At 41.3% G+C, this 24,227-nt stretch overlaps 1 protein-coding gene across 2 annotated transcripts in view; it reads left to right on the forward strand.

Annotated features, from left to right (window-relative positions):
- Window positions 1-1,057: 1,057 nt before the first annotated feature.
- SHLD1 (shieldin complex subunit 1) overlaps window positions 1,058-24,227 on the forward strand; it is a 107,466-nt gene continuing 84,296 nt past the window's right edge. For both annotated transcript variants that reach the window (XM_065921474.1, XM_065921476.1), the window contains exons 1-2: window positions 1,058-1,151; window positions 12,012-12,193. In XM_065921474.1, the coding sequence (XP_065777546.1) occupies window positions 12,016-12,193 (178 nt within the window). In that variant the 5' untranslated portion in view covers window positions 1,058-1,151; window positions 12,012-12,015. The remainder of the gene's footprint in view (window positions 1,152-12,011; window positions 12,194-24,227) is intronic.

Below are 24,227 nucleotides of genomic sequence, written 5' to 3' on the forward strand. Positions count from 1 at the left end.
TTAGTTTTACTTCTAATTGTATCTTTAAACTTGCCTTCAAAAGGTCACTGTATCAGCCAGCTTACTTGTGGTAAGCTCAAGGTACCTGACAGTGATTAGATAGTGTTATTTAAATTTTTCACAAGTGTAGACTCCTAATTTATAGGGTTCTATCCCAACATACAGTGGGAAAGAATCCTCTTGCCACTCGGGTTCAATGCTTGGGTCAGGAAGATCCCCTGGAGAAGGAAATGGCAACCCACTCCAGTACTCTTGCCTGGGAAATCCCACGGACAAAGGAGCCTGGTGAGCTACCGTCCATGGGGTCTCAAAAGTTGGACACAACTTTGCTATTAAACAACAAATCCCAGTGTAGGCATCTATAGGAGTCTGTGAGTGCACAGAATGCTTTCAAGGAGATGATAGAATGGAACAATAACTCATTTGTCTTTTGCACGATCCTGCAATTCTAGCAGTTGTGTACAGCTACCTGAATCCAACATGTTGAAATATTAACATTCTTTTTGTTAATTTCACTCCACTTTTTTTTTTTTTTTAACGTAGACATTCAGGTTTTTAAACATTTAAAACATTTTCCCTATGCTATTTCCTGTCCACCAAGCACAGCAGGCTTTCCTGATAGCTCATTTGGTAAAAAAACTTGCTTGCATTGCAGAAGACCTCAGTTCGGTTCCTGGGTGGGGAAGATCCGCTGGAGAAGGGATAGGCTACCCACTCCAGTGTTCTTGGGCTTCCCTTATAGCTCAGCTGGTAAAGAATCCCCCTGCAATGCGGGAAACCGGGTTTGATCCCTGGGTTGGGAAGATCCCCTAGAGAAGGGAAAGGCTACCCACCTCAGTATTCTGGCCTGGAGAATTCCACGGACTGTATAGTCCATGGGGTCGCAAAGAGTCGGACACGACTGAGCGACTTTCACTTTCACTATCAAGTACATTGATCAATAAACCTTTAGAAATTGAACAAACTACTTCTTCCAGGAACGCATCATCGACAAGGTCAATGCCCTCAGTCAAGATGCCCGTAATTGCCTTTCCCCTTTCTTCCCTGCCCTAAGTAAAGATGGTTCTGGTGACTTCCTTTCAAACCTCGCTTTTCCCATAACAAACGTGGCGCAACCGCTTCCGGTTCCAGACTGCGGCTGCTGCCGGGCGGTGAGTACAACTGGAACCTGGCGACTTTTCTGGGCCAACTTTCTCTGCGGACTCTTGAAGGCTTTCGATTGTGGGGAGGGAGGGAGAGAGAGGGCTCTCCGCGATGCCTCGAGGAGATTCTTTAGGCAATTAGGAAACTGTTCTTTCCTAACTGGGAAGTTATGGCCGCTTTCCCTGGCAAGCTCCCAAACTCCTCCTACCCCCACCTTGCACGGCCTCTGCAGCCAAGCCTTTGCGGAAGCCCCAGAATTTGCGTGCAGTGTGTCTAGATGAGCTTCGGTTCTTTTTTAAAAATAACTTTTCCAAACTATAATTCACATGTTATAAAATTTGCTTATTTAAAGTGTAAAATTCAGTGGTTTTTCATATACCCCCAGGATTGTGCATGCATCTCCACAGTCTAATTTTAGAATATTTTCATCACCTCTAAGAAAAACCCTGTACCAGTTAGCAGTCACTCTCTATTCAGAAGGGCCTCCCAGTCCTAGGCAATTACTAGTCTACTTTTTGTCTCTATAGGTTTGTTTGCATATTTGATATAAATGCCATCATACAATGTGTGGTCTTTCTTAAGTAGCTTCTTTCACCAAGTATAATGTTTTAAAAAGTTTGTTCTTGTGCTATCATGTATTGGAACTTAATTCCTTTACTGTAGAAAAATATTCCTTATCTTCATATGTGTGTGTTCTTGCTAAGTTGCTTCAGTGCCACCCTATGTCCCATAACCCACTCGGCTTCTCTATCAATGGGATTCTCTAGGCAAGTATACTGGAGTGGTTTGCCATGCCCTTCTCCAGGGGATCTTCCCCACCCAGGGATTGAGTCAGCATCTCTTACATCTCCTGCATTGGTAGGCGGGTTCTTTACCACTAGTTGTTGTCCTTTAGTCGGTCAGTCATGTCTGACTCTTTCCGACCCCGTGAACCACAGGACACCAGGCTTCCCGGTCCTTCACCATCTCCCAGAGTTTGCTCAAACTCATATCCATTGAGTCAGTGATACCTTCCAACCATCTCCTCCTCTGTTCTCCCCTTCTCCTCCTGCCATCAATCTTTCCCAGCATCAGGGTCTTTTCTAATGAGTTGGCTATTTGCATCAGGTGGCCAAAGTACTGGAGCTTCAGCTTCAGCATCAGTCCTTCCAATGAATATTCAGGGTTGATTTCCTTTAGGATTGACTGATTTGATCTCTTTGCAGTCCAAGGAACTCTCAAGAGTCTTCTCCAACACCACAGTTCAAAAGCATCAATGCTTCGGTGCTCAGCCTTCTTTATGGTCCAACTCTCACATCCATACATGAATACTGGAAAAACCATAGCTTTGACTAGCTGGACCTTTTTCTGCAAAGTAATGTCTCTACTTTTTAATATGCTGTCTAGGTTTGTCATAGCTTTTCTTCCAAGGAAGAATGAAATTTTAATTTCATGGCTGCAGTCACCATCCACAGTGATTTTGGAGCCCAAGAAAATAGTCTTTCACTATTTCCATTGTTTCCCCATCTATTTGCCATGAAGTGATGGGACCAGATGCCATGACCTTCTGTTTTTGAATGTTGAGTTTTAAGCCAGCTTTTTCACTCTCCTCTTTCACCTTCATCAAGAGGCTCTTTAGTTCCTCTTTGTTTTCTGCCATAAGGCATTTTACCACTAGTGCCCCCCCACACTTTATTCATCCGTTTATCAGTTGATGGATATTTGGATTGTTTCCACTTTTTAGCTCTTGTAAATAAAACTGCTGTGAACATCTGTGGGGGCTTCTGAGGTGGCTCGTTGGTAAAGAAATTGCCTGCCAATGCAGACAACTTAAGAGACCCAGGTTTGCTCCCTGGGTAGGGAAGATCCCCTGGATGAGGAAATAACAACTCATTCCAGTATTCTTGCTTGGAAAGTCCCATGGGTAGAGGAGCCTGGCGGGCTACAGTCCATGGGATCTCAAAAGAGTCAAATATGACTAAGCAACTGAGCATGCATGCACACACGAACATCTCTGTATATAGTTTGTGCAGACTCATGTTTTTATTTCTCTTGAACATATATATTGATACCTAGGAATGGAATTGCCTGATCCAAGTGTAACTCTAACAATTGAGGAACTACTAAACTGTTTTCCAAAGTACTTGAGCTATTTTACCTTTTCTTGTATGTGGATATCCAGTTGTCTCAGTGTTGAAAAGATTGTTTTTATCCTGTGGAATTGTCTTGGATGCTGGAGAAAATCAGTTGACCATAAATACAAAATTTTACGTCCAAGCTCTCAATTTTATTACATTGACCTCTATGACTGTCCTTATTTCAATATTACAGTTGGTAGTTTGTTTGTAGTTGGTTTTGAAATAGGAAAGTATGTATACTGTAACTTCGTGTTCTTTGTTTTTAAGATTGTTTGGCTTTATGGGCCCATTGCATTTCCATATGAATTTTTAAAATAGTTTTGTCAGCATCTGCAAATTTTGTAAGAATTGTAAGATTTTGTAAGAATTGTATTGATCCATACATCAAGTTTGGCAATATTGTCATTTTAAAATAGTAAGTGTTCTAGTCTGTGAACATAGGATGTCTTTCCATACACTTAGATCTTTAGTTTCTTTCAACATTTTAAAATAGTTTTCAATGTACATGCCTTACATATTTTTCATGAAATGTATGGTGGTTTAGTTGCGAGGTTGTGTATAACTCTTGAGACCTAATGGACTATAGGCTCCGCTGTCCCTGGGATTCTCCAGGCAAGAATACTGGAGTGGGTTGCCATTTCTTTCTCCAGGGGTCCTTCCCAACCCAGGAATAGAACTCAGGTCTCCTGCATTGCAGGCAGATTCTTTATTGACTGAGCTACAGTATTTTATTCTTTTTATGCTTTTGTAAATGAAATTATATTGTTATTTTATTTTTATCTTTTTGTATAATTTATTTTTGTTTATTTTATTTATCTTTGGCTGCACTGGGTCTTTGTTGCTTCATGTAGGCTTTCTTTAGTTGCAACAAGTTGGGGCTAGTTTCCAGTTGCAGTGCATGGGCTTCTAGTTGTGGTGACTTCTTTTGCTGTGGAGGCTCAGTAGTTGTGGTACAAAGGCTTAGTTGCCCGGAGGCATGTGGGATCTTCTTGGACCAGGGATCAAAGCTGTATCGCTGTATTGGCAGATGAATTCTTAACCACTGGACCACCAGGGAAGTCCTAATTTCATTTTTAGGTTGTTTACTGCTAGTGTATATACATACAAATGATTTTTCTGTATTGATCTTGTATCCTGCAACCTTGATTAACTTGTCTAATTATTCTACTAGTTTTTTTTAAGTGTAGTCATTGGGACTTTCTATACATAAGATCACGTCTTCCGCTAATAGAAATAGTTTCACTTTTCTTTGTCCAATCTGGAAAATTTTTATTTCATTTTATTGCCTAATTGTGCAGCTAAAACCTTCAGTACAATGTTGTATAGAAGTGATGAAAGCAGTTACTATTTTTGGCAATCTTAAGGCAAAAGCATTCAGTCTTTCCCCATGAAGTTCCATGCTAGCTACAGGTTTTTCAAAAATTCCCATTAGAAAAAAAAAAAAAAAATGCCCTTTAGGACTTCCCTGGTGGTCCATTGGCTAGAGGGAATGGGTTTGATCCCTGGTTAAGGGAAGTTGTGTATGATGCAAGGAGTGGCCAGAAAAAAAAAATTGCCCTTTATCAGATTGAGGAAGTTCTCATCTATTCCTAGCTTGTTGAATGTTTTGATAGTGAGTGGGTATTTGACTTTGTCAAATTATTGATTGTGTGTGTGTGCCTGTTGTGGTTTTTGTCCCTTATTCTATTATAGTGTATTACATTGATTGATTTGCAGATGTTAAAGTAACTTTGCATTTCTGGTGTAAGTTCTGTTTGATCACAGAGTATAATCCTTTTTATATGTTGATAGTTTTGTCTGTATTCACAATATTGGTCTATAGTTTTCTTGTGATGTCTTTGTCTAGTTTTGGTGTTAGGATAATACTGGGCTCATAGAGTAAACTTGGAAGTGTTCCCTCCTCCTCCATTTTTTAGAATAGTTATTTACAAGAAGGAAGGATAGGTGCAGTGGGAGGAAGCAGGGCTTGTTGGAAAACCTGATAGAAAGAAAGGGTTCTGAGGTTGGGGAACTAGACTAGACATTTCTGAGTGGTAATTAATGTTTCAGAGGTATAAAGAAGAGGAGAAGGCCTTGGACTGATCCTTGAAGAAGTCCAGCTGGAGATGGAAGATGAACCACAGAGCAGGCAGTGATGGGATGTCAGTCCGATGAGTGGCTCCCTGAAAAGTAAAGAAAGAATGTCAGAAGAAGGAGTTTCTAGAGGTTATGGTGGAGAGACTGAGCTGGTGGAGATGAGGAAATGAGCCAATTCTAGACTTCTGAGAAGTCTGTGGAAGTGAGAGGAGATTGGCTGTAAGGAAGGCAGGTGTCAAAGGTTTTCTTTTTGCTTGCTTTCTTGACAACTTTTCATATTGATATAATTTTACCCTTTCAGAAAATTGCAAGACTAGTACAAGGAACTCTCAAATAACATTTTCCAGATTCACCAGATACACTTGCCCCATTTACTTTATCATTCTCTCTCTTATACATATACATATATCTGGAAGTTCTCAGTTCATATGTTGTTGAAGCCTAGCTTGAAGGATTTTGAGCATTACCTTGCTAGCATGCAAAATGAATGTACTTGTGGGTAGTTTGAACATTCTTTGGCATTGCTCTTCTTTGGGACTGGAATGCAAGCTGACTTTTCCAGTCCTGTGGCCACTGCTAGTTTTTCCAAATTTGCTGGCATATTGCGTGCAGCACAACATAATCTTTTAGGATTTTAAATAGCTCAGCTTGAATTCCATCACTTCCACTAACTTTGTTCATTATTAATGCTTCTTAAGGCCCACTTGACTTCACACTCCAGGATATCTGGCTCTAGGTGAGTGACCACATCATTGTGGTTATCCGGGTCATTAAGATCTTTTTTGTATAGTTCTGTGTATTCTTGCTACCTCTTCTAAATACCTCCTGCTTCTGTTAGGTCCTTGCCATTTCTGTCCTTTATTTTGCCCATCTCTACATGAAATGTTCCCTTGGTATCTCTTATTTTCTTGAAGAGATTGCTAGTATTTTCCATTCTGTTGCTTTCCTCTATTTCTTTGCATTGTTCACTTAAGAAGGCTTTCTTATCTCTCCTTGCTATTCTTTGGAACTCTGTATTCAGCTGGGTATATCTTTTATCCTTTGCCTTTTCACTTTCTCTTCTTTCTCAGCTATTTGTAAGGCTCTTGAGAGTCCCTTGGATAGGGGGAGATCAAGCAGTCAATCCTAAAGGAAAAGGAACCCTGAATATTCATTGGAAGGACTGATGCTGAAGCTGAAGCTCCAATACTTTGGCCACCTGATGCGAAGAGCCAACTCATTGGAAAAGACTCTGATGCTGGGAAAGATTGAGGGCAGAAGGAGAAGAGGGCAACAGAGAATGAGATGGTTGGATGGCATTATGGGCTTCTGGAAATGTCCAGAGAGTTGAATCTAAAGCCCAGGTATAGTGGTTGGCCTTTGCCACACAAGAGACAGCTTGGCTCAGATGGTAAAGAATCTGTCTGCAATTTAGGAGACCCAGGTTCGATCCCCCTAGGTCAGGAAGATTCCCTGGAGAAGGGAATGGCAACCTGCTCCAGTATTCTTGCCTAGAAAAAGTCCATGGACAGAAGAGCCTTGTAAGTCCATGGGATTGCAAAGAGTTGGACATGACTGAGTGCAGATATGAGAGCCTTATGTTTTGATGGAGATGAAGTTCCTCTGCTGGATTCTGTTTCCTTGTCAGTTGGGAAGTAACATGATCTATTGAAATGTAGAGGAAGTTGTGAGAGTGATGGGGAGGGTCCAATTGAAGAAGAGTAGAGAAAACATGAAAGTGTTAAGGAGGGCATTGAGGGACTTTCCTTTGGTCCAGTGGCTAAGGTTCTGTGCTGCCAGTGCAGAGGGCCTGGGTTTGATCGCTGGTCAGGAAACTAGTTTCCACATGCTGCATCTAAAACCTGGGACATCCAAATAAATAAATATTTTTAAAAAGCAGGGGCCTGAGAGGAAGTTATGAGATAAACATCTCAGGATTTATTTGGCCAGATAGCCCAGTATATGTGGGCACTCAGCTACTTAGAGTGAGTCAGTCTGCCATCACCTGTTTGATGACCTTCATGTCCAGTAGGTAGATAGTTGAGGAAAAGACAGGATGGGCAGGCTGGGGAAGATCAGGGTATTAATAAGGTTGTGGACCATAGAATATACTGGTAACGAATGAAAGAAGCAAGATGGCTACAGAATGGGAAATAGAGGGGCAAATGGGCTGGTGATAGTCTGGGAAGAGAAGAGCTTATGGTTTGTTTTTTAATTATTACTATATTTACTTCTTGGAGCTAGCCATTATTGAGTGCAGAGACTATACTAAGTATTTTATGTGCATAAATTTTGTATAATTCTTATGACAACCATTTTTATAGATGAGGAAACTGAGGTTAAGTGACTTGCCCAGGATGACAGCTAAAAAGTGAGATCTGTCTCTCCAACTCCAGAGCCCCTGCACATCTTAGGACATTTCTGCAGATCTTCCTAGCTGTGTTCCCTGCTTCATATTTACTCTCCTCTGATTCGTGTTTCACTCAGCTGACAGAGTGAGCCTTTGAAAATGCAAACTGATTATATCTTAAACATCCACTCAGAAGCTTTTGTTATTATCAATTTTTAAATGGAAATATGTATAAAAATAAGGTGAATTGATAGAGTAATAGAGGGTTGGATAGCTGATTATCTGAAAAAGAGAATCATAGTAAAATGTTAATTGTGAAATCTAGGCAAAGACCATGTGTGACAAGCCCACAGCTAAGATCAGGAATAAGAAAGTGATGCCTACACTTGCCACTTCTAGTCAATGTAGTATTGGAAGCTATAGCGAGATTAATTAGGCAAAAAAAAAAGAAGTGAAAGGCATCTCAATTGGAAAAGAAGTAAAACTGTTACTATTTGCAAATGACATGATATTATGTATGGAAAACCCTAAAACTTCCATCAACAAACTACTAGAACTAATAAAACAAATTCAGCAAAGTTGTGAGATACAAAATCAACACATAAAAATCTGTTACATAGTGAACTATTGGAAAGAGAAATTAAGACTACAATCCCATTTACAGTTGCATCAAAAAGAATAAAATACCTTGGAATAAATTTTCTTCTTAAAATTTTTTTGTTTTTTACCTAGGAATAAATTTAACCAAGAAAATGAAATACCTGTTTAGTGAAAACTACAAGATATTAATGAAAGAAATTAAAGAAGACACAAATAAATGGAAAGATATTCTGTGCTCATGGATTGGAAGAATTAGTATTAAAATGTCCATGCTACCCCAAACAATATGCGTATTCAATGCAATATCTATCAAAATCCCAATGACATTTTTCACAGTAATAAAACAACAACAACAAAACACTAAAATTTATGGAACTATGAAAGATGCTGAATAGCCATAGCAATCTTGAGAATGAAGCTGCAGGTATCATGCTGCCTGATTTATATTACAAAGCTATAATAATTAAAATAGTATGGTATTAGCATCAAAACAGACACATAAGTCAGTAGAACAGAATAGAGAGTTCAGAAATAAACCTATACATATATGATAAGTTAGTTTATGATAAAGGAGACAAGCATATTCAACGGGGAAAGGATAGTCTTTTCAATACATAGTGCTGGGAAAATTGGCAGCCACATGCAAAAGAATGAAACTGGACCACCATACACAAAAATTAACTCAGAATGGATTAAAGACTTGAATTTAAGACCTAAAACAGTAAAAATCCTATAAGAAAATAGAGGTGATATAGGTCTTGGCAGTGATTTTTTTAATCCAAAACCAAAACCAACTGAGTTATCAGGGAAGCCACATGTGAATACATTATATATATACATACAAAACTTTTTTGGATTCTATGTATAAGAGAGATCATAAAGTATTTGTCTTTCTCTGAATCATTTCATTTATAATGCCCTCTAGGTCCATTCACATTGCTGCAAATGGCAAGATTTATTCTTTTATATGGCAGAATATTACATTGCATATGTGTGGCTTCCCTGATAGCTCAGTCGGTTAAGAATCTGCCTGCAATGCAGGAGACCCTTGGCTGATTCCAAGGCACCTTTGTAGGCAGGCAGGATACTTGGTTGTCATTCACTGACCTGCTTGTTCCCTTCCAGAAGCCTCTAGAGCAGTATTTGGTAAGATGAGAGCAGAAGGAGGAGCCACAGATGCCTGCAGCAGATATGTTTGCTGAAACTTCAGACTTGGTAGCCTAATTCAGCACCTGTGCAAAGACAGGATGTTCTTACTTCTTTGGGAACCTTGATCACTCCTTTCAGAAACAATCAGCTGATGTCTTGGCTCACTGAAAGAATGTCCACAATGGCATGTGACTAGGTGCCCTCAGACAAGAATGATCTCGCCATGTCTCTCTGTTGATTTGTTTTTATACCTCCCTATTTTTGCCTGATCAGGTGGTAGCTTGGGCTGCAGTCAGGAGGCTCTGCAGGCACAGAAGGCTGGCAGGTCTTGGAGCTGGGTTCATCCTAGGTTGGTACTTTCTACACAGGTTTCCTTGGGTGAGTTACTCTGCTTCTCCTGTGTTTGGGGACTATCTGACTGTAAATGAGTGTGATATGTAATAAGATTACCTGCCTTATAGGACTGTTGTGGAGGAAGCTCTTAGCACAATGCCTGGCATCCAATAAGCACTCAATAAATGTTAACTTCTCATGTTAGTATACTGTTCATGCTATTCTGAAATTGTTTCTGTCATTCAGACATACATCTTTCAAGTTCTGACTGTCATTTTAACAGCTGGATAGTATACCATAATTTGGAATACTGCCTCCTCCCAAGCTTGTGTTTCTCCTGTCTTCTCTAACTCAGTTGATAATATAGCCCCATCACTGAAGCTGTCACTCTTTGTTGACTCCTGGTTCCTCTTTAGCTGCTTTATCCATTTAGTTATTAAGTTTGACTCTCATCTCTGTTCCTAAATATGTTCTTAACCTGCCCCCTGCTCTTGGCTGCTAGTATCCTGCCTTCATTCACATGCTCTACCTCCCTGGGACCACAGCAGGTGATTGAATTCCTGCTGTTTCTGAAATTGCCTGCCACTGGGCTTACTTAGGCCCTGCAAATCCTTTGCTGTTCAGCTGCCAAATCTGCAGATCTGACCATGTGTCTCCTCTTCGTGGTGTTTGATGACCCATGGCAGTCACAAGGCATAATGTTGACCTTAGTAAGGTTTACTGATGACCGCTGATGAGGCAGAGAGTAGCAGAGGGTCCATGATCTCCCCAGGCCCATAATAACTTTACAGAGAGGTGGGCAGGGCTGGCAAAGAGCCTTCCACCTTGTCAAGGCTAGCCTTGTCTTGCCTTCGGTAGACATCAACCAGGTGGGGTAAGGGACACCTAGTTTTTAACAATAAATGTCCAAATGCTGAACCCAGTAAGCCACTTTGAGGTCTTCAGAGCTCAGCTAGAGGATGTGTGTATCCAAGTTGTTGACAAGCCCAGGCCTTGCTGTCTTTCCTAGAGCTGGTAAGGAATAACAGAGGTCCCACAGCCATCTATCTGCAGCCACAGGTTTGTCTCTCCCCAGTTAACCAATATGTGACTGTCCTTGACGCTCACTTCACACTCCCAACACCCCTTGCTACTTGGAGTGGCCCAAACTGGTTCCTCTGGGAGCCAGGCATGGCCTGCCCCATGTCTAGGGACAGTCTCCTTCAGAAGGCCTACTTCCCCTCTCTGGGTGTCTCTCCACCTTATCATGATGTTAGCATTGTTTGTCTTTGTGTTTGGATCATCTAAACGTAAGCAACTCAAAGGAAGTATCTATCATACTCACCTTTGTATCCTCGAGGCCTGGCTTGTTAACTGTTGTCTGAAGGTTACAGAAGAAGATGCAAGTCACCTGTAATCTCACTATCCAGGAATTAAACCACTGAATTAATTACCATTGGAATTAAGATGGAGTATACTGGAGAATTCCATGGACTGAGGAGCCTGGTAGTCTACAGTCCATGGGGTCACAAAGAGTTGGACATGACTGAGCTACTAACACTTTCACTTTCACTTTTCATACCCTTCCAGACTTGTTTTTTCTAGCTATGTAGGTGTGTACATGCATGCTAAGTCGCTTTAGTCATGTCCTCTTCTTTGCAGTCCTATGGACTGTAACCCTCCAGGCTCTGTTCATGGGATTCTCCAGGTAAGAATACTGGTGTGGCTTGCCATGCCCCCTTCAGGGGATCTTCCCAACCCAGGGGTTGAACTCTAATCTCTTATGTCTCCTGCTTTAGAAGGTGGGTTCTTTACCACTAGTGCCACCTCGGAAGCCCTTTCTAGCTGTAGGTCTGTATATTTCATACACATGCATCTCACACACGATATTTTATAAAATCTGGATGAAACCCTACCTGTAGTTTTTAAATCTTTCTCCATTTAATATATCATGGACAGTTTCCCATATTGTTAAATATTTATTCAGTCCTTGGATTGTACTGCTGCACAGTATTTCATCCTTATCAGACATGCAGTTCATTTTCCAGCTGAAATTATTCATGGTTTCTTTCTGTGCTGAGAATTATTTATTTCTCATAATGGAGAGACATAGTGAACAAATACTGGGTCTAAAATGAAGATAAGGAAAACCATTAATAACAAGAAAGTAAATTATTCTGATTCTATTGTTGTTTGGCCTTTAAGGTGCTTTAAGCCATGGCTGTAATGGAGGCTTCTCTCATGCAATGCCGTCTATAGTGAATTGTCTCATTTTTTTCATGCAGGACTATGGCAACCCAGGAGACCACTCCAGGTAGCCACACAGAGGAGAGCAATGCTTTGGACCTGCCATCCGCTTATGACATAAGGGATTATGTGTTGCAGAGACCCAGGCAGGAGACCAACAGTGAGGCTTTTAGTTCTGAGGAAGCTTGTTCTATTCCTTGCTCTTCTGATGTGGATCCAGGTAAGAAGCAAAGTTTAAAACAAACTAATATTAAACAAACAAAAAACTCCTGACATACACGTATGTGATAGTTTGTTTCTCAGCCTTCCAGTGGTGGATCTCTGAGGAATCATTCCTTGTCTTGGAGAGAAAAACATCTAAGTGAAACTGTTGGGAGAGACTTCAAAGGATAGCCTCCCTGGTGAAACCAGGGCAAGGAGTGGTTTCCTGGAGGCCCCTTTGTCTGCGTCTCTTTCTGATCTCCATCCAAATACATTTAGAGGCAGGGAACACTTGGTTCAATAGGGAGAGAGTGAAATTGTTTTTTTTTTTTGTTTTGTTCTTTTAAAATTTCAGAAAGAGGGAAGTGGGAGTGGGGTTCAAGATGGGGAACACATGTGCACCCATGGCTGATTCATGTCAATGTATGGCAAAAACAACGACAATATTGTAAAGTAAATGGCCTCCAATTTAAAAAAAAGCTTCAGAAAATAGTCATGTGAGCCTGTTGTGTGTCATGGAGACTTTAGCGTTCCTCTTATGAAGTATACTCTGAATTTAGGTAACAACCCTTCTGCAAGTTTCCCTGACTGAATTGCTTAAAAGTCTATTATTTAAGTTTAGTGACAGTTCTTTGACCTAGCTAGTGACTATTTCTGGTTATAAGCCTGTCTCCTCCTTGTTTATTGCCTAATCCAGGCCCGGATATTCGCAGATTCAGAGTTCTGCCACTTACTGGTTATGTGACTCGGGTCATATTTCTTAACCCCTCTGACTCTAGAATTGTCTACAGAGTGGGAATCAGAATGCTTGCCTCGTGGAGTAGGTTTAACCCAGGGAACAGTATAAGGGACCCATCATAGATAGTCAGTTGCTGTTATTCTGGTGCTGTTATTACTGTTGTTCTTAATATAAAGAAACCCAAATAGTATTTTTTTCTAATGTGGAAAATTGTATTTATTTCCAAATATGTATCTTTAAAGAGCACTCAGGCACTAAGAAAGTGTTGGCCGTAAAGATGATGAGTTCATCATCTGGTAACATCATCAGTGTTGCCAGTAAGTAAGGTGTATACCTTTCATTGTCTTTAAGAATTCTGTGGGGGAAAAAAAACTTTTAAACTCCCTTATGGTTCTGTTCTGATTTTTTTTTTAATTAATTTATTTTTTATTGAAGGATAATTGCTTTACAGAATTTTGCAGTTTTCTGTCAAACCTCAACATGAATCAGCCATAGGTATACATATATCCCCTCCCTTTTGAACCGCCCTCCCGTCTCTCTCCCCATCGCACCCCTCTAAGTTGATACAAAGCCCCTGTTTGAGTTTCCTGAGCCATACAGCAAATTCCTGTTGGCTATCTATTTTACATATGGTAGTGTAACTTTCCATGTTACTCTTTCCATTCATCTCACCCTCTCCTCCCCTCTCCCCATGTCCGTAAGTCTATTCTCTACGTCTGTTTCTCCATTGTTGCCCTGTAAATAAATTCTTCAGTACCATTTTTCTAGATTCCGTATATATGTGTTAGAATACGGTATTTATCTGACTCACTTCACTCTGTATAATAGGTTCTAGGTTTATCCACCTCATTAGAATTGACTCAGATGCATTCCTTTTTATGGCTGAGTAATATTCCATTGTGCATATGTACCACAACTTCTTTATCCATTCATTTGTTGATGGACATCTAGGTTGCTTCCATGTTCTTACTATTGTAAATAGTGCTGCAGTGAACAATGGGATACATGTGTCTCTTTCAATTTTGGTTTCCTCAGGGTATATGACTAAGAGTGGGATTGCTGGGTCTTATGGTGGTTTCATTCCTAGTTTTTTAAGGAATCTCCATACGTCTTCCATAGTGGCTATATAAATTTATATTCCAATCAACAGTGCAAGAACGTTCCCTTTTCTCCACACCCTCTCCTCCACACCCTCTCCAGCATTTGCTGTTTGTAGACTTTTTGATGAGGGCCATTCTGACTACTGTGAGGTGATATCTCATTGTAGTTTTGATTTGCATTTCTCTAATAATGAGCGATGTTGAGCATCTTTTCATGTGTTTGTTAGCCATCTGTATGTCTTCTTTGGAGAAATGTCTGTTTAGGTCTTTTCCCCACTTTTTGATTGGGTTGTTTGTTTTTCTGGTATTGAGTTGTATGAGCTGCTTGTATATTTTGGAAATTAATCCTTTGTCAGTTGTTTCATTTGCTATTATTCTCTCCCATTCTAAGACTTGTCTTTTCACCTTGCTTATAGTTTCTTTGGCTGTGCAAAAGTTTTTAAGTTTAATTAGGTCCCACTTGTTTACTTTTGTTTTTATTTCTGTTACTGTAGGATGTGGGTCATAGAGGAGCTTGCTTTGATTTATGTCATCGAGTGTTCTGCCTATGTTTTCCTCTAAGAAGTTTATAGTGTCTGGTCTTACATTTCGGTCTTTAATCCATTTTGAGTTTATCTTTGTGTATGGTGTTAAGAAGTGTTCTAAAAAATTTCATTCTTTTACATGTAACTGTCCAGTTTTCCCAACACCGTTTATTGAAGATCTGTTCTGATTTTTAGGACATAGTATCGGTATCAGTCAACCTCCTTTAGTTCTAAGCAAGAACTAACTTATTTCTTATCCTTTTTCTTTTAGACTCAGAATTGTGGTTCATTTAACCTTTCCTCTTTCCCTCCCATCCTGCTGCCTCTGCATTACTTCTCATCCCAAAGAGAACAACTGCTAACTACTTTGAATTGAGGTGCATTGAAAAGTTTATGTTGGATTTAAAATCTAGACATTTCATGGAAAAAAGATTATTTTGGAAGCCATCATAAAGGTCTGAAAACGGAAAGTAGTACTCCGATCTGAAGAACTGTTTTGCATAGCATGGGTGGTGGTGGTGCTGTGTTAGACTGCCTGGGGACATCATTTGGCCTCTCTGTGTAGATTCCCTCGTTTGTAAAATGGGGATAGTAATGCCTACCTTGTCATGGGGCAGCCATAATGAGAGTCAAAGTGTATGAGGCATAATGCCTGGCACATGGTGGGCTTTGGAAACCCAGCTCTTCATGCGTTTATCTCCTGGGCCTCTTAACACACTGCCACAGTGACGAGACTCCTTTTTTTTTTTTTTTTTTTTAATAATTTGAAGTATAGTTGACATTCAGTATTATATAAGTTACAAGTACACAACATAGTGATTCAAAATTTTTAAAGGTTATACTCCATTTACAGTTGTTATAAGATATTGGTGATATTCCCCATTATATGGTATATCCTTATAGTGTATTTATTTTGTGCATAATAACTTGTACCACTTAATCCTCTTTGCATCTTACCCCTCCTCCTCTTCTTCTCCCCACTAGTAACCACTAGTTTGTTCTCTATATCTGTGTGTCTCTTTCTTTTTTGTTATACTTACTAGTTTGTTTTATTTTTTAAATGTTATGTATATAAGTGGTCTTACATTTAACTTAGCATGATACTCCCCAAGTCCATTCATGTTGTTGCAAATGGCAAAATTTTGCCCTTGTTTATGGCTGAGTAGTATTCCATTGTATATACATACTGCATCTTCTTTTTTCATTCATCTGTTGATGGACACTTAAGTTGCATCCATATCTTAGCAATTATAAGTAGTACTGCTGTGAATATTGGAGTACATATATCTTCTCGAATTACTGATTTTATTTTTTTCAGATGTATACCCAGGAGTAGAATTTTTGGATCATATGACAGTTTGCTTTAGTTTTTTGAGAAAACTCCATACTGTTTTAGTGTGGAGTGGCTAAATTCCACACATTAGTGGCTGCACCAATTTACATTCTCATCAACAACATATAAGGGTTCCCTTTTCTCTACATCTTCATGACAAGTTCTGTTTAAATTCATAACCTCCTACCTCAAGTGGAGCCTCCTTATTAACCATCCATCACACAATTTTTCCCCAACATGTTCACCCTCCTGGGTCACTGTATAGTATTTTCTCCTCTCTTTGCAAATCCCCATTACCTCCTTCAACATTTCTCTCAGCTGCTCTTGGTTTCCTATTTCATCAAGAAAACAGAAGCTCTCAGAAGAGAATGAGCACACCCTCACACACCACACCCATCAGCTTCCTTCCTCTTCCCTCTTGTTTCTGTGGGAGTTCCACCCCTGCCTATTCTTCTCTTCCTGTCTACTTTCATCTGCCCAGCGTCTGCACTTCTGGTAATCTCCTGCATCATTGGTTTCTTCTCTACTGGTCATTCTCATGATTGTACAGACATGTTTTAATAGCTCCCATCTTCAAAAAATACCCACCCTCGACCCCAAATCCCCCTCTAGTTATAGTATCATTCCTCTATTCTCTGCTACAGAAAAACCCTCAAAAGAGTCATCTACACTTGCTGTTTCCAGTTCCTCTTTTCCTTGTTTCTCCTAAAACCCTCCAACCTGGCTTTTAGCTCCATCACTCCATGGAAATAGCTCTTATCAAGGTCATTGTTAGATCAAAAGCCTTCTTCTTCTTTTTTTAATATTATTTGACTGTGCCAGGTCTTAGTTGTTGACACATGGGACCCTTATTTGCGGCATGTGGGATCTGGTTCCCTGACCAGGGATCAAACCCATACTGCTTGCATTGGGAGTATGAATTCTTAGTCACTGGATCACCAGGGAAGTTCCTAAGCCTTCTCCTTCTTGATCTGTCAGCAGCATTGACTTTTTTCCTTCTTGAATTCTTTCTTCCTTGGATTTTCAGGGAAGCAGCGTCTTCTTACTTGTCTATTTGTTTTTATTCTCTTTTGCCTGATTCTTTCCTCTCCAGCCCTTTAGTGTTGGAGAGCCTGGGGCTGAGTTGTCAGCTCTTTGCTCTGTCATCACGAACTTCCTGAGTGATTTTATCCAGTGTCAGGGCCTTAAATGCCCTCAGAGCCCTGCTGAGTTCCAGATTTCTCTCTCCAGCTTGGATCTCTGGCTTGACATTTAGACTCACTATGTACTTGACCTCATCGCTTAGATTTCTATTAGAGTTTCCAAATTTGACATGAAGTGAAGTGAAAGTTGCTCAGTCGTGTGTAACTCTTTGCGACCCCTTGGACTATACAGTCCATGGAATTCTCCAGACTTTCCCTTCTTCATGGGATCTTCCCAACCCTGGGACCGAACCCAGGTCTCCTGCTTTGCAGGCGGATTCTTTACCTACTGAGCCACAATATATACCCTGAACCAAATTCCTGATTCCTCTACCCCTTCATGTATATACATATATGCACCTGTTCTTTGAGACTCTCTCACCTCAGAAAAGTGCTTCCATCCTTCTGCTTACTTAGGCAGAATCCTAGGAGACATCCTCAACTTCTTTCTTCCTCTTTAATCTCATATCCAGTCCATCAGCCAATCCTGTCAATTCGCCTTCAGAGTAAATCTAGACTAAACATTTTTTTGTCATCTCCACTGCTACACCTTGGTCCCGGCTACTGTCATCTGTCTTCTGGGTTATTGTTAAATCTCCTAACTAGCTTTTCCCACATCTAATCTATCCTCCTACAGTTTCTTCTTAACACACCAGAGGATCCTTTTAAAATGTAAATCATATTATGTTAGTCCCTGGTAGCTTCTTATCTGGCTTAGAACTTAATCCAAATTTAACAGGAGTTGGGCTTCCCAGGTGACTCAGTGGTAGAGAATCCCTGTGAAATGCAGGAGACATGGGTTCTGTTCCTGGGTCAGGAAGATCCCCTGGAGAAGGAAACAGCAACCCACTCCAGTTTTCTTGCCTGGGAAATATCATGGACAGAGGAGCCTGGTGGGCTATAATTCATGGGACAGTCCATGGGGTTGCAAAAGAGTTGGACACAACTTGCTTCCCTGGTAGCTCAGAGTGTAAAGCATCTGCCCGCAGTGCAGGAGACCTGGGTTTGATCCCTGGGTCGGGAAGAACCCCTGGAGAAGGGAATGGCAACCCACTACAGTATTCTTGCCTGGAGAATCCCATGGATGGAGGAGCCTGGTAGGCTACAGTCCACAGGGTCACAAAGATTCAGACAAGACTGAGCGACTTCACTAGTGACTAAAACCACTACACTTACCTGGAGCCATGCCCCTGGGTCCTGGGCCTGGCCTCTCTGACCTTAGCTTGTACCATCCCACCCACCCCCACAGCGGCCTGGGCTGCTGCCCTCCAAGCTCACCCTTCAGAGAAGCCCATCCTTGCCTCTCCCTGCCAACGCTCCCTCATCACATCCTTCCCTTTATTCTTTATTCTTCCCTTTGTGGCTTTATTCTTTTCCATAGCCCATAGTGCCATGGGGCACCCTATGTATTTTATTGTTTATTTGTCTCCCCCAACTAGAACATAAATTTCAGAATGGCAGGTTTTAAAAATAAAAACCCTAAAAAGAAAACAAACAAAAAAATCAAAAACAGAACAGCACACACTAACAAGAAAACCCTCAAAAACAAAAATTTTTTTTAAAAATGGATAAGTGAATGCTGTTATTATTATGATTTCATTATGAGACAGGCCCTGTGGATTTAGCACTGAAGTTGATCATAACATAAAATGTCTCCACTCCCCTCCTCCCTTCCCCCACACACATTGCTTAAGGCTGGTTATGGATGACTTCGGAAGATTGACTGTGGATGACAGTGTGAGTGCTGGGAGCCATAGGCAACACTGAATTAGGTGAAGCTGATGCCATAGCTTAGCCTGTCTGTACACAAGTGCCCAATCAAACTTTAGAGACTGTTTTGGGTTAAGTAGAAAAGCAAAGCTTTATTTCTTTGCTAGGCAAAGAGGAACACAGCAGGCTCCTGCCTCAAAAAAGTATGTGTCCCGACCGGAGAGGATTTGATGAGGAGTTTTATAACAATGTGGGCTTCCCTGTGGCTCAGATGGTAAATATATAAATATAAAGTATTTATAACAATACTTCAATGTTTGGTTGCTGACAAGATTAGGGTGTATGCAGTGTCTCAGGTCTGCTAATCTTGATGAGCTTCCTTGGTCCCTTTAATCTTGCCTCAGGTTTCTTGGCTGCTCCTCCTCTGAGAAAGTTCATATCTGCTCTCTGGAAGTCAAGGAAGTCATGGAAGCTGGAGTCTTGCCTACAAGAAATGGGGGACAGTACGCTGGGGTCCAACGGGAGGCAACCATCTGTTTGCTTAATAGTCTGCATCTAATAGTTTATGCTAAAGGGAAATAATTGGGCTCAGGTTAATCTACCACAGAAGGACTTCATTCTAACATCACTGAGAGATGCTTACATGGAACGCTGGTTATTTTGTTGTAAACATTCCAGAGCTGCCTACTGTGAGAAGATTTTCTACAAAGTAAACTTAGGTTGTCACTGGTAGTCTGGCTGTTACCAGGCCATGAACGTGAGGTGGACAGCCCCCACCTCTGGGGGAGCCACGGCTTCAAGTGCCCAGCCTGATGGGCTCTGCTCTGGCCTGAGCTGTGCATTTCCTACCGATAAACTGAGTCCCGTTCCTCCTTTCGCTGCATGTTCTTGGCTGGTTGTGGTTCCACAGCCCTCTGGAGACTCTGGTCCATGTGTTGGCCCAGTAGCTCGGGACCCACAGCTTGTCAGAATCTTGGCCCGTCTGCATGCCGTTATCTGCGAATGTCCTTATGGTGGTCATCCTGTCACAGCTCCTCAGCACATCCACTTCCCAAGCTGACGTCATTCTTGGTTTGCATTTTGTTTCTGTGTGTTGTTAGGAAACTGTTCTTCCAGGGACTGGTGAACGGGCAAAGGTTTCCAGTTACAGTCACCAGGGTCACCTGCATCGGGCGCACCCACTCTGCGACTCGCTCACCGTCCTTGTGAGCTGCGCTTGTGCGGTTCCAGCGTGGCTCCCTCTGTAAGGACCCTGCGTCCCGGCGCAGCTGCCTTTGCTGGGGGCCTGTCACTGACCCGGCTTCTGGAGGAGGCCCCGCTCTCCCTCCTCCCGCCTCACTCAAGACTCTTCCTCATTCCTGGGCTGTGACTTGCACCCCCACTGCTCCTGCTCACCAATCAGAAGGGATAGTCCTCTGCCCGTATCTCTTTACGCCCAGCTGCCATCTCACTGCTTGTGCCCTGGGGCAGGAGGCTGGTGGCAAAGGACTGAGATAGATTTCCAAGAAGTATTAGTCAGGAAAATTAGTGTTAGAGCATTAGTCAGAAAAATCTCAGAGCCTTGGTTGTTTCCATCTGGGTATCTAAGGCAGGTGAGGCCAGGCTCTGTCTAAATAAACGGAGATTGTCTATCATGAAGTGACCAATGAGCCACTTCCCATGAAGTGCTGGGAGCAAACAACTTGTCACCTCCTCCAGACACGGGATTACAAAACGCCCTCCCTCTGCACTTCCTGGGGAGATCAGGCAGAAGACCCACATGTCACGAAGGTCCTCCTGAAATAAAGTTTCCTTCATGCCCTCTATTTAAGACTCCTTGAGATGTCCCGGTCCACTTTCCTGCCAGCTCCTCTCAAGGCTTCCGTGCCTCCTTTTCACGACTGTGTAATGTGACGTCTGCGATATTTGTTCACAATATTTAACAACCCATTCAGCAGTGTTACAGTATTTTAACAAGTGGCAAGGCTGTGCGGGAACAAACCAGCTGACTACAGGCCCCTGCTGGCGCCTACCTACTCATTAACACGAGTCTGCCATTCCTGTCAGGCCTGTTTTTATGCTAAGTCAGGCCTTAGTGCCTCAGCGGCATTGTTCCTCTCTGTGGAGTGTACTCTTGCGCCCCTGGTCAGCACCAGTCCACTCCAGAGATTAATGAATTGAACCTGCCAGTTAGAATTGATGGACTTGAGCTCCCTGCCTCTTAGATACATGTTCCCTTTGTCTTTTGTTACTGGGCTCAAAGAAAGCATACAGTAAACAGGATGGAAGCCCAAATCTAATGGCAAATAGTCTTGGAGAAACCTCTCAAATTCAAGGTCACCAAGACTTCCTGGAGACAGTCTTCTGTTTACCACTCTAGCTTGATAAACTCTGGGTAGCTCATGTGGCCTGTGTCATCAGGGCCCTCGAAAACCTTTGTCCTGGAGAGCACCCACAATGCATTCTAATGCAAGGCGCTCTGCATTTGTCGCTTTGATGTTGCAGTGTGGATGTGGGAAATTTCAGTCCTTTCCTCAACTCGAACTTCCAAGAGCAGTTGCTGGGGAAATTGGTTGAGTGTATACAGCAAGTTGAATATTAAACACAGTGTCTTTGATGATTAAAGACCCTGCTAACAAGTAGCTATAAATTTAAAGTTAATAGTGGTTTGATGCTTCTTATTCTTCTTTTGGAATCTGTCAACATCCCAATCTTCAAAGGCCATTTTATATCCTGTATAGTTAGGCATTTCATCCAAGGAATTTATTAAGAGTAGATAAGTATATCTTTTTCCTGTGTGCAAAATTTACTTATAATTCTTGCAAATTTTATTTCCATAAGAAATTATAAGCTCTTAAATTTAAAATCTCAAAATCAAATTTACATAGTAATTATAGAATTCTGGATGTGGTATTATCATTTTAAACAGGAGTCAGGGTATATTTCAGACATGGATATAATGTTAAAGACTTTTCATTTTCTTTATAGCTGCATTAAATAGGACTCAACCTAGTGGCTAATGGCTCAGCATCCTCTAAATTGGATCTAAGATACAGTCAGGAAGGAAAGGAAGGAGACTGATGAACCCGTTCTCTAAGAAATCATAGAGCAAAATCTGAAACTTCCTATCAAATGTCAAGTTGATGGGTTTTATTTGGAAGATTTGAGTATTCTTCATGGCAATGCATCTCTGCATTTGTTACCACTTCCTGGATTTAGTTATGCAGATTCAGCCATCTATGCTTAATTTTCAAGTTCTAAATGGGTTTTGAACTTCTTGCCCCTGTTGGAAGGCAGCAGTGTGTCCTAATTGTGTGGCCCGGAGAGTGAAGGATAAACCGTAAGTGTACATGATTAAGCCCCACAGAGTTAGAGAATGGTACAGCTTATGAGCCAGAGTACCCTAATTATGCTCCAGGCAGCCCTTTGGGAGCTACAGGTCAGGACTGGAGACAGTAGTGAGCTTACTGGGGCCCTGGACTCTCCACTCCTGCTCATCCACATAATCATTCATTGGAAGAAAAGATGTCAGGACCAACAAAAGTTTTGAAAATCACAAAGCTTGGGACTTCCCAGTGGTCCAGTGGCTAAGACTCCGTGCTCCCAATGTCGGGAGCCCAGTTTTGATCAGGGGATTAGAGCCCACAGGCTGCAACTAAGAGATTACATGCTGCATCTAAAGATACTGCATGCCACAATGAAGACTAAAGATCCTGCATGCCACTACTAAGACCCAGTGCAGCCAAATAAATAAATAAAAATAAATATATAAAAAAAGAAAAAAACCCCACCAAGCTATCCTAGTTGTCTTGTTTTCTGTAAGGGGACCTTAAACCCCAGGATAATGAAGAAAGTCACCCAAAGTCACATAGTTACTGGGCAACTCCTATTTCCTTGGTGACCCTCGCAGAAGCTACTTCTAACTGACTTTTCTATCCCTTTTTTTTTTTTTTAAATAAAAAGATATAGTTTTGTATTTTAACTTGCTAAATTGTAGATGCTAAACAGTCAGTAGAAATGATAATTGTTTGAGTATTAATAGAATTATTTTTAAGGCTCAAGAATGCTGTTTATGATCTGTGCTATCTTTCATCATCCTTACTTTTGAGTGTCAAGGACATTTGCAGGGGGAGAAGAGATTTGTTTACTTCTGTGCACTCTGCCTGCAGTTACGGTTTTAAAAAACAGGCTTTGATCCTGTTGAGAGATGCATTTATATCTTCAGTTCAACCATACATAAGTGGCCCCATGGTCTGACACATAGCTCTCTTCAGGGGCTTTTCCAAGTGAATGTTCATTCATGACTTGTCACTCAGCTGTGTCTTCTTACAGTTTGAGGAAACAATTCAGTGGAGACGAACATACACTATCACTAGTTGTGTTCATTGTCATGTATTTGTAGGACAGAGAAGACTGTATACAATTAAAAGGAGACAGGGAGATCAGTAGTTTATCATTCATTTACTCTTGCATTCTAGGCACTGTGCTATGCATTTTACATGCTTGGTTCCTTCTGATTCTCAGAACTACCCCAAGAAATAGAAACTGTTATGATCTCTATGTTACCTGTAAGAAAACAGAGCCATGGAAAGGTCAGTATGTAACATATTAATATGTTACCCCCCAAAATATGGAAAGTTCAGTTCAGTCGCTCAGTTGTATCTGACTCTTTGTGACCCCATTGACTGCAGCACACCAGGCTTCCCTGTCCATCACCAACTCCCAGAGTTTACTCAAACTCATGTCCATTGCATCGGTGATGCCATTCAACCATCTATTCCTCTGTCATTCCCTTCTCCCACCTTCAATCTTTCCCAGCATCAGGGTCTTTTCAAATGAGTCAGCTTTTCACATCAGGTGGCCAAAGTATTGGAGTTTCAACTTCAACATCAGTCCTTCGAATGAACACTCAGGACTGATCTCCTTTAGGATGGACTGGTTGGATCTCCTTGCAGTCTAAGGGACTTTCAAGAGTCTTCTCCAACACAGTTCAAAAGCATCAATTCTTCGGCACTCAGCTTTCTTTATAGTCCAACTCTCACATCCATACATGACCACTGGAAAAACCATAGTTTTGACTAGGCAGACCTTTGTTGATAAAGTTATATCTCTGCTTTTTAATATGCTGTCTAGGCTGGTCTTAACTTTCCTGTCGAGGAGTAATTGTCTTTTAATTTCATGGCTGCAGTCACCATCTCCAGTGATTTTGGAGCCCCCAGAAATAAAGTCAGCCACTCTTTCCATTGTTTCCCCATCTATTTGCCATGAAGTAATGGGACCGGATGCCATGATCTTAGTTTTCTGAATGTTGAGCTTTAAGCCAACTTTTTCACTCTCCTCTTTCACTTTCATCAAGAGGTTCTTTAGTTCTTCCTCACTTTTTGCCGTAAGGGTGGTGTCATCTGCATATCTGAGGTTATTGATATTTCTCCCGGCAATCTTGATTCCAGCTTGTGCTTCATCCAGCCCAGCCTTTCTCATGATGTA

Source organism: Muntiacus reevesi, chromosome 2 (genome assembly GCF_963930625.1).
Source record: "Muntiacus reevesi chromosome 2, mMunRee1.1, whole genome shotgun sequence".
In the NCBI taxonomy this organism is placed as follows: Eukaryota; Metazoa; Chordata; class Mammalia; order Artiodactyla; family Cervidae; genus Muntiacus; species Muntiacus reevesi.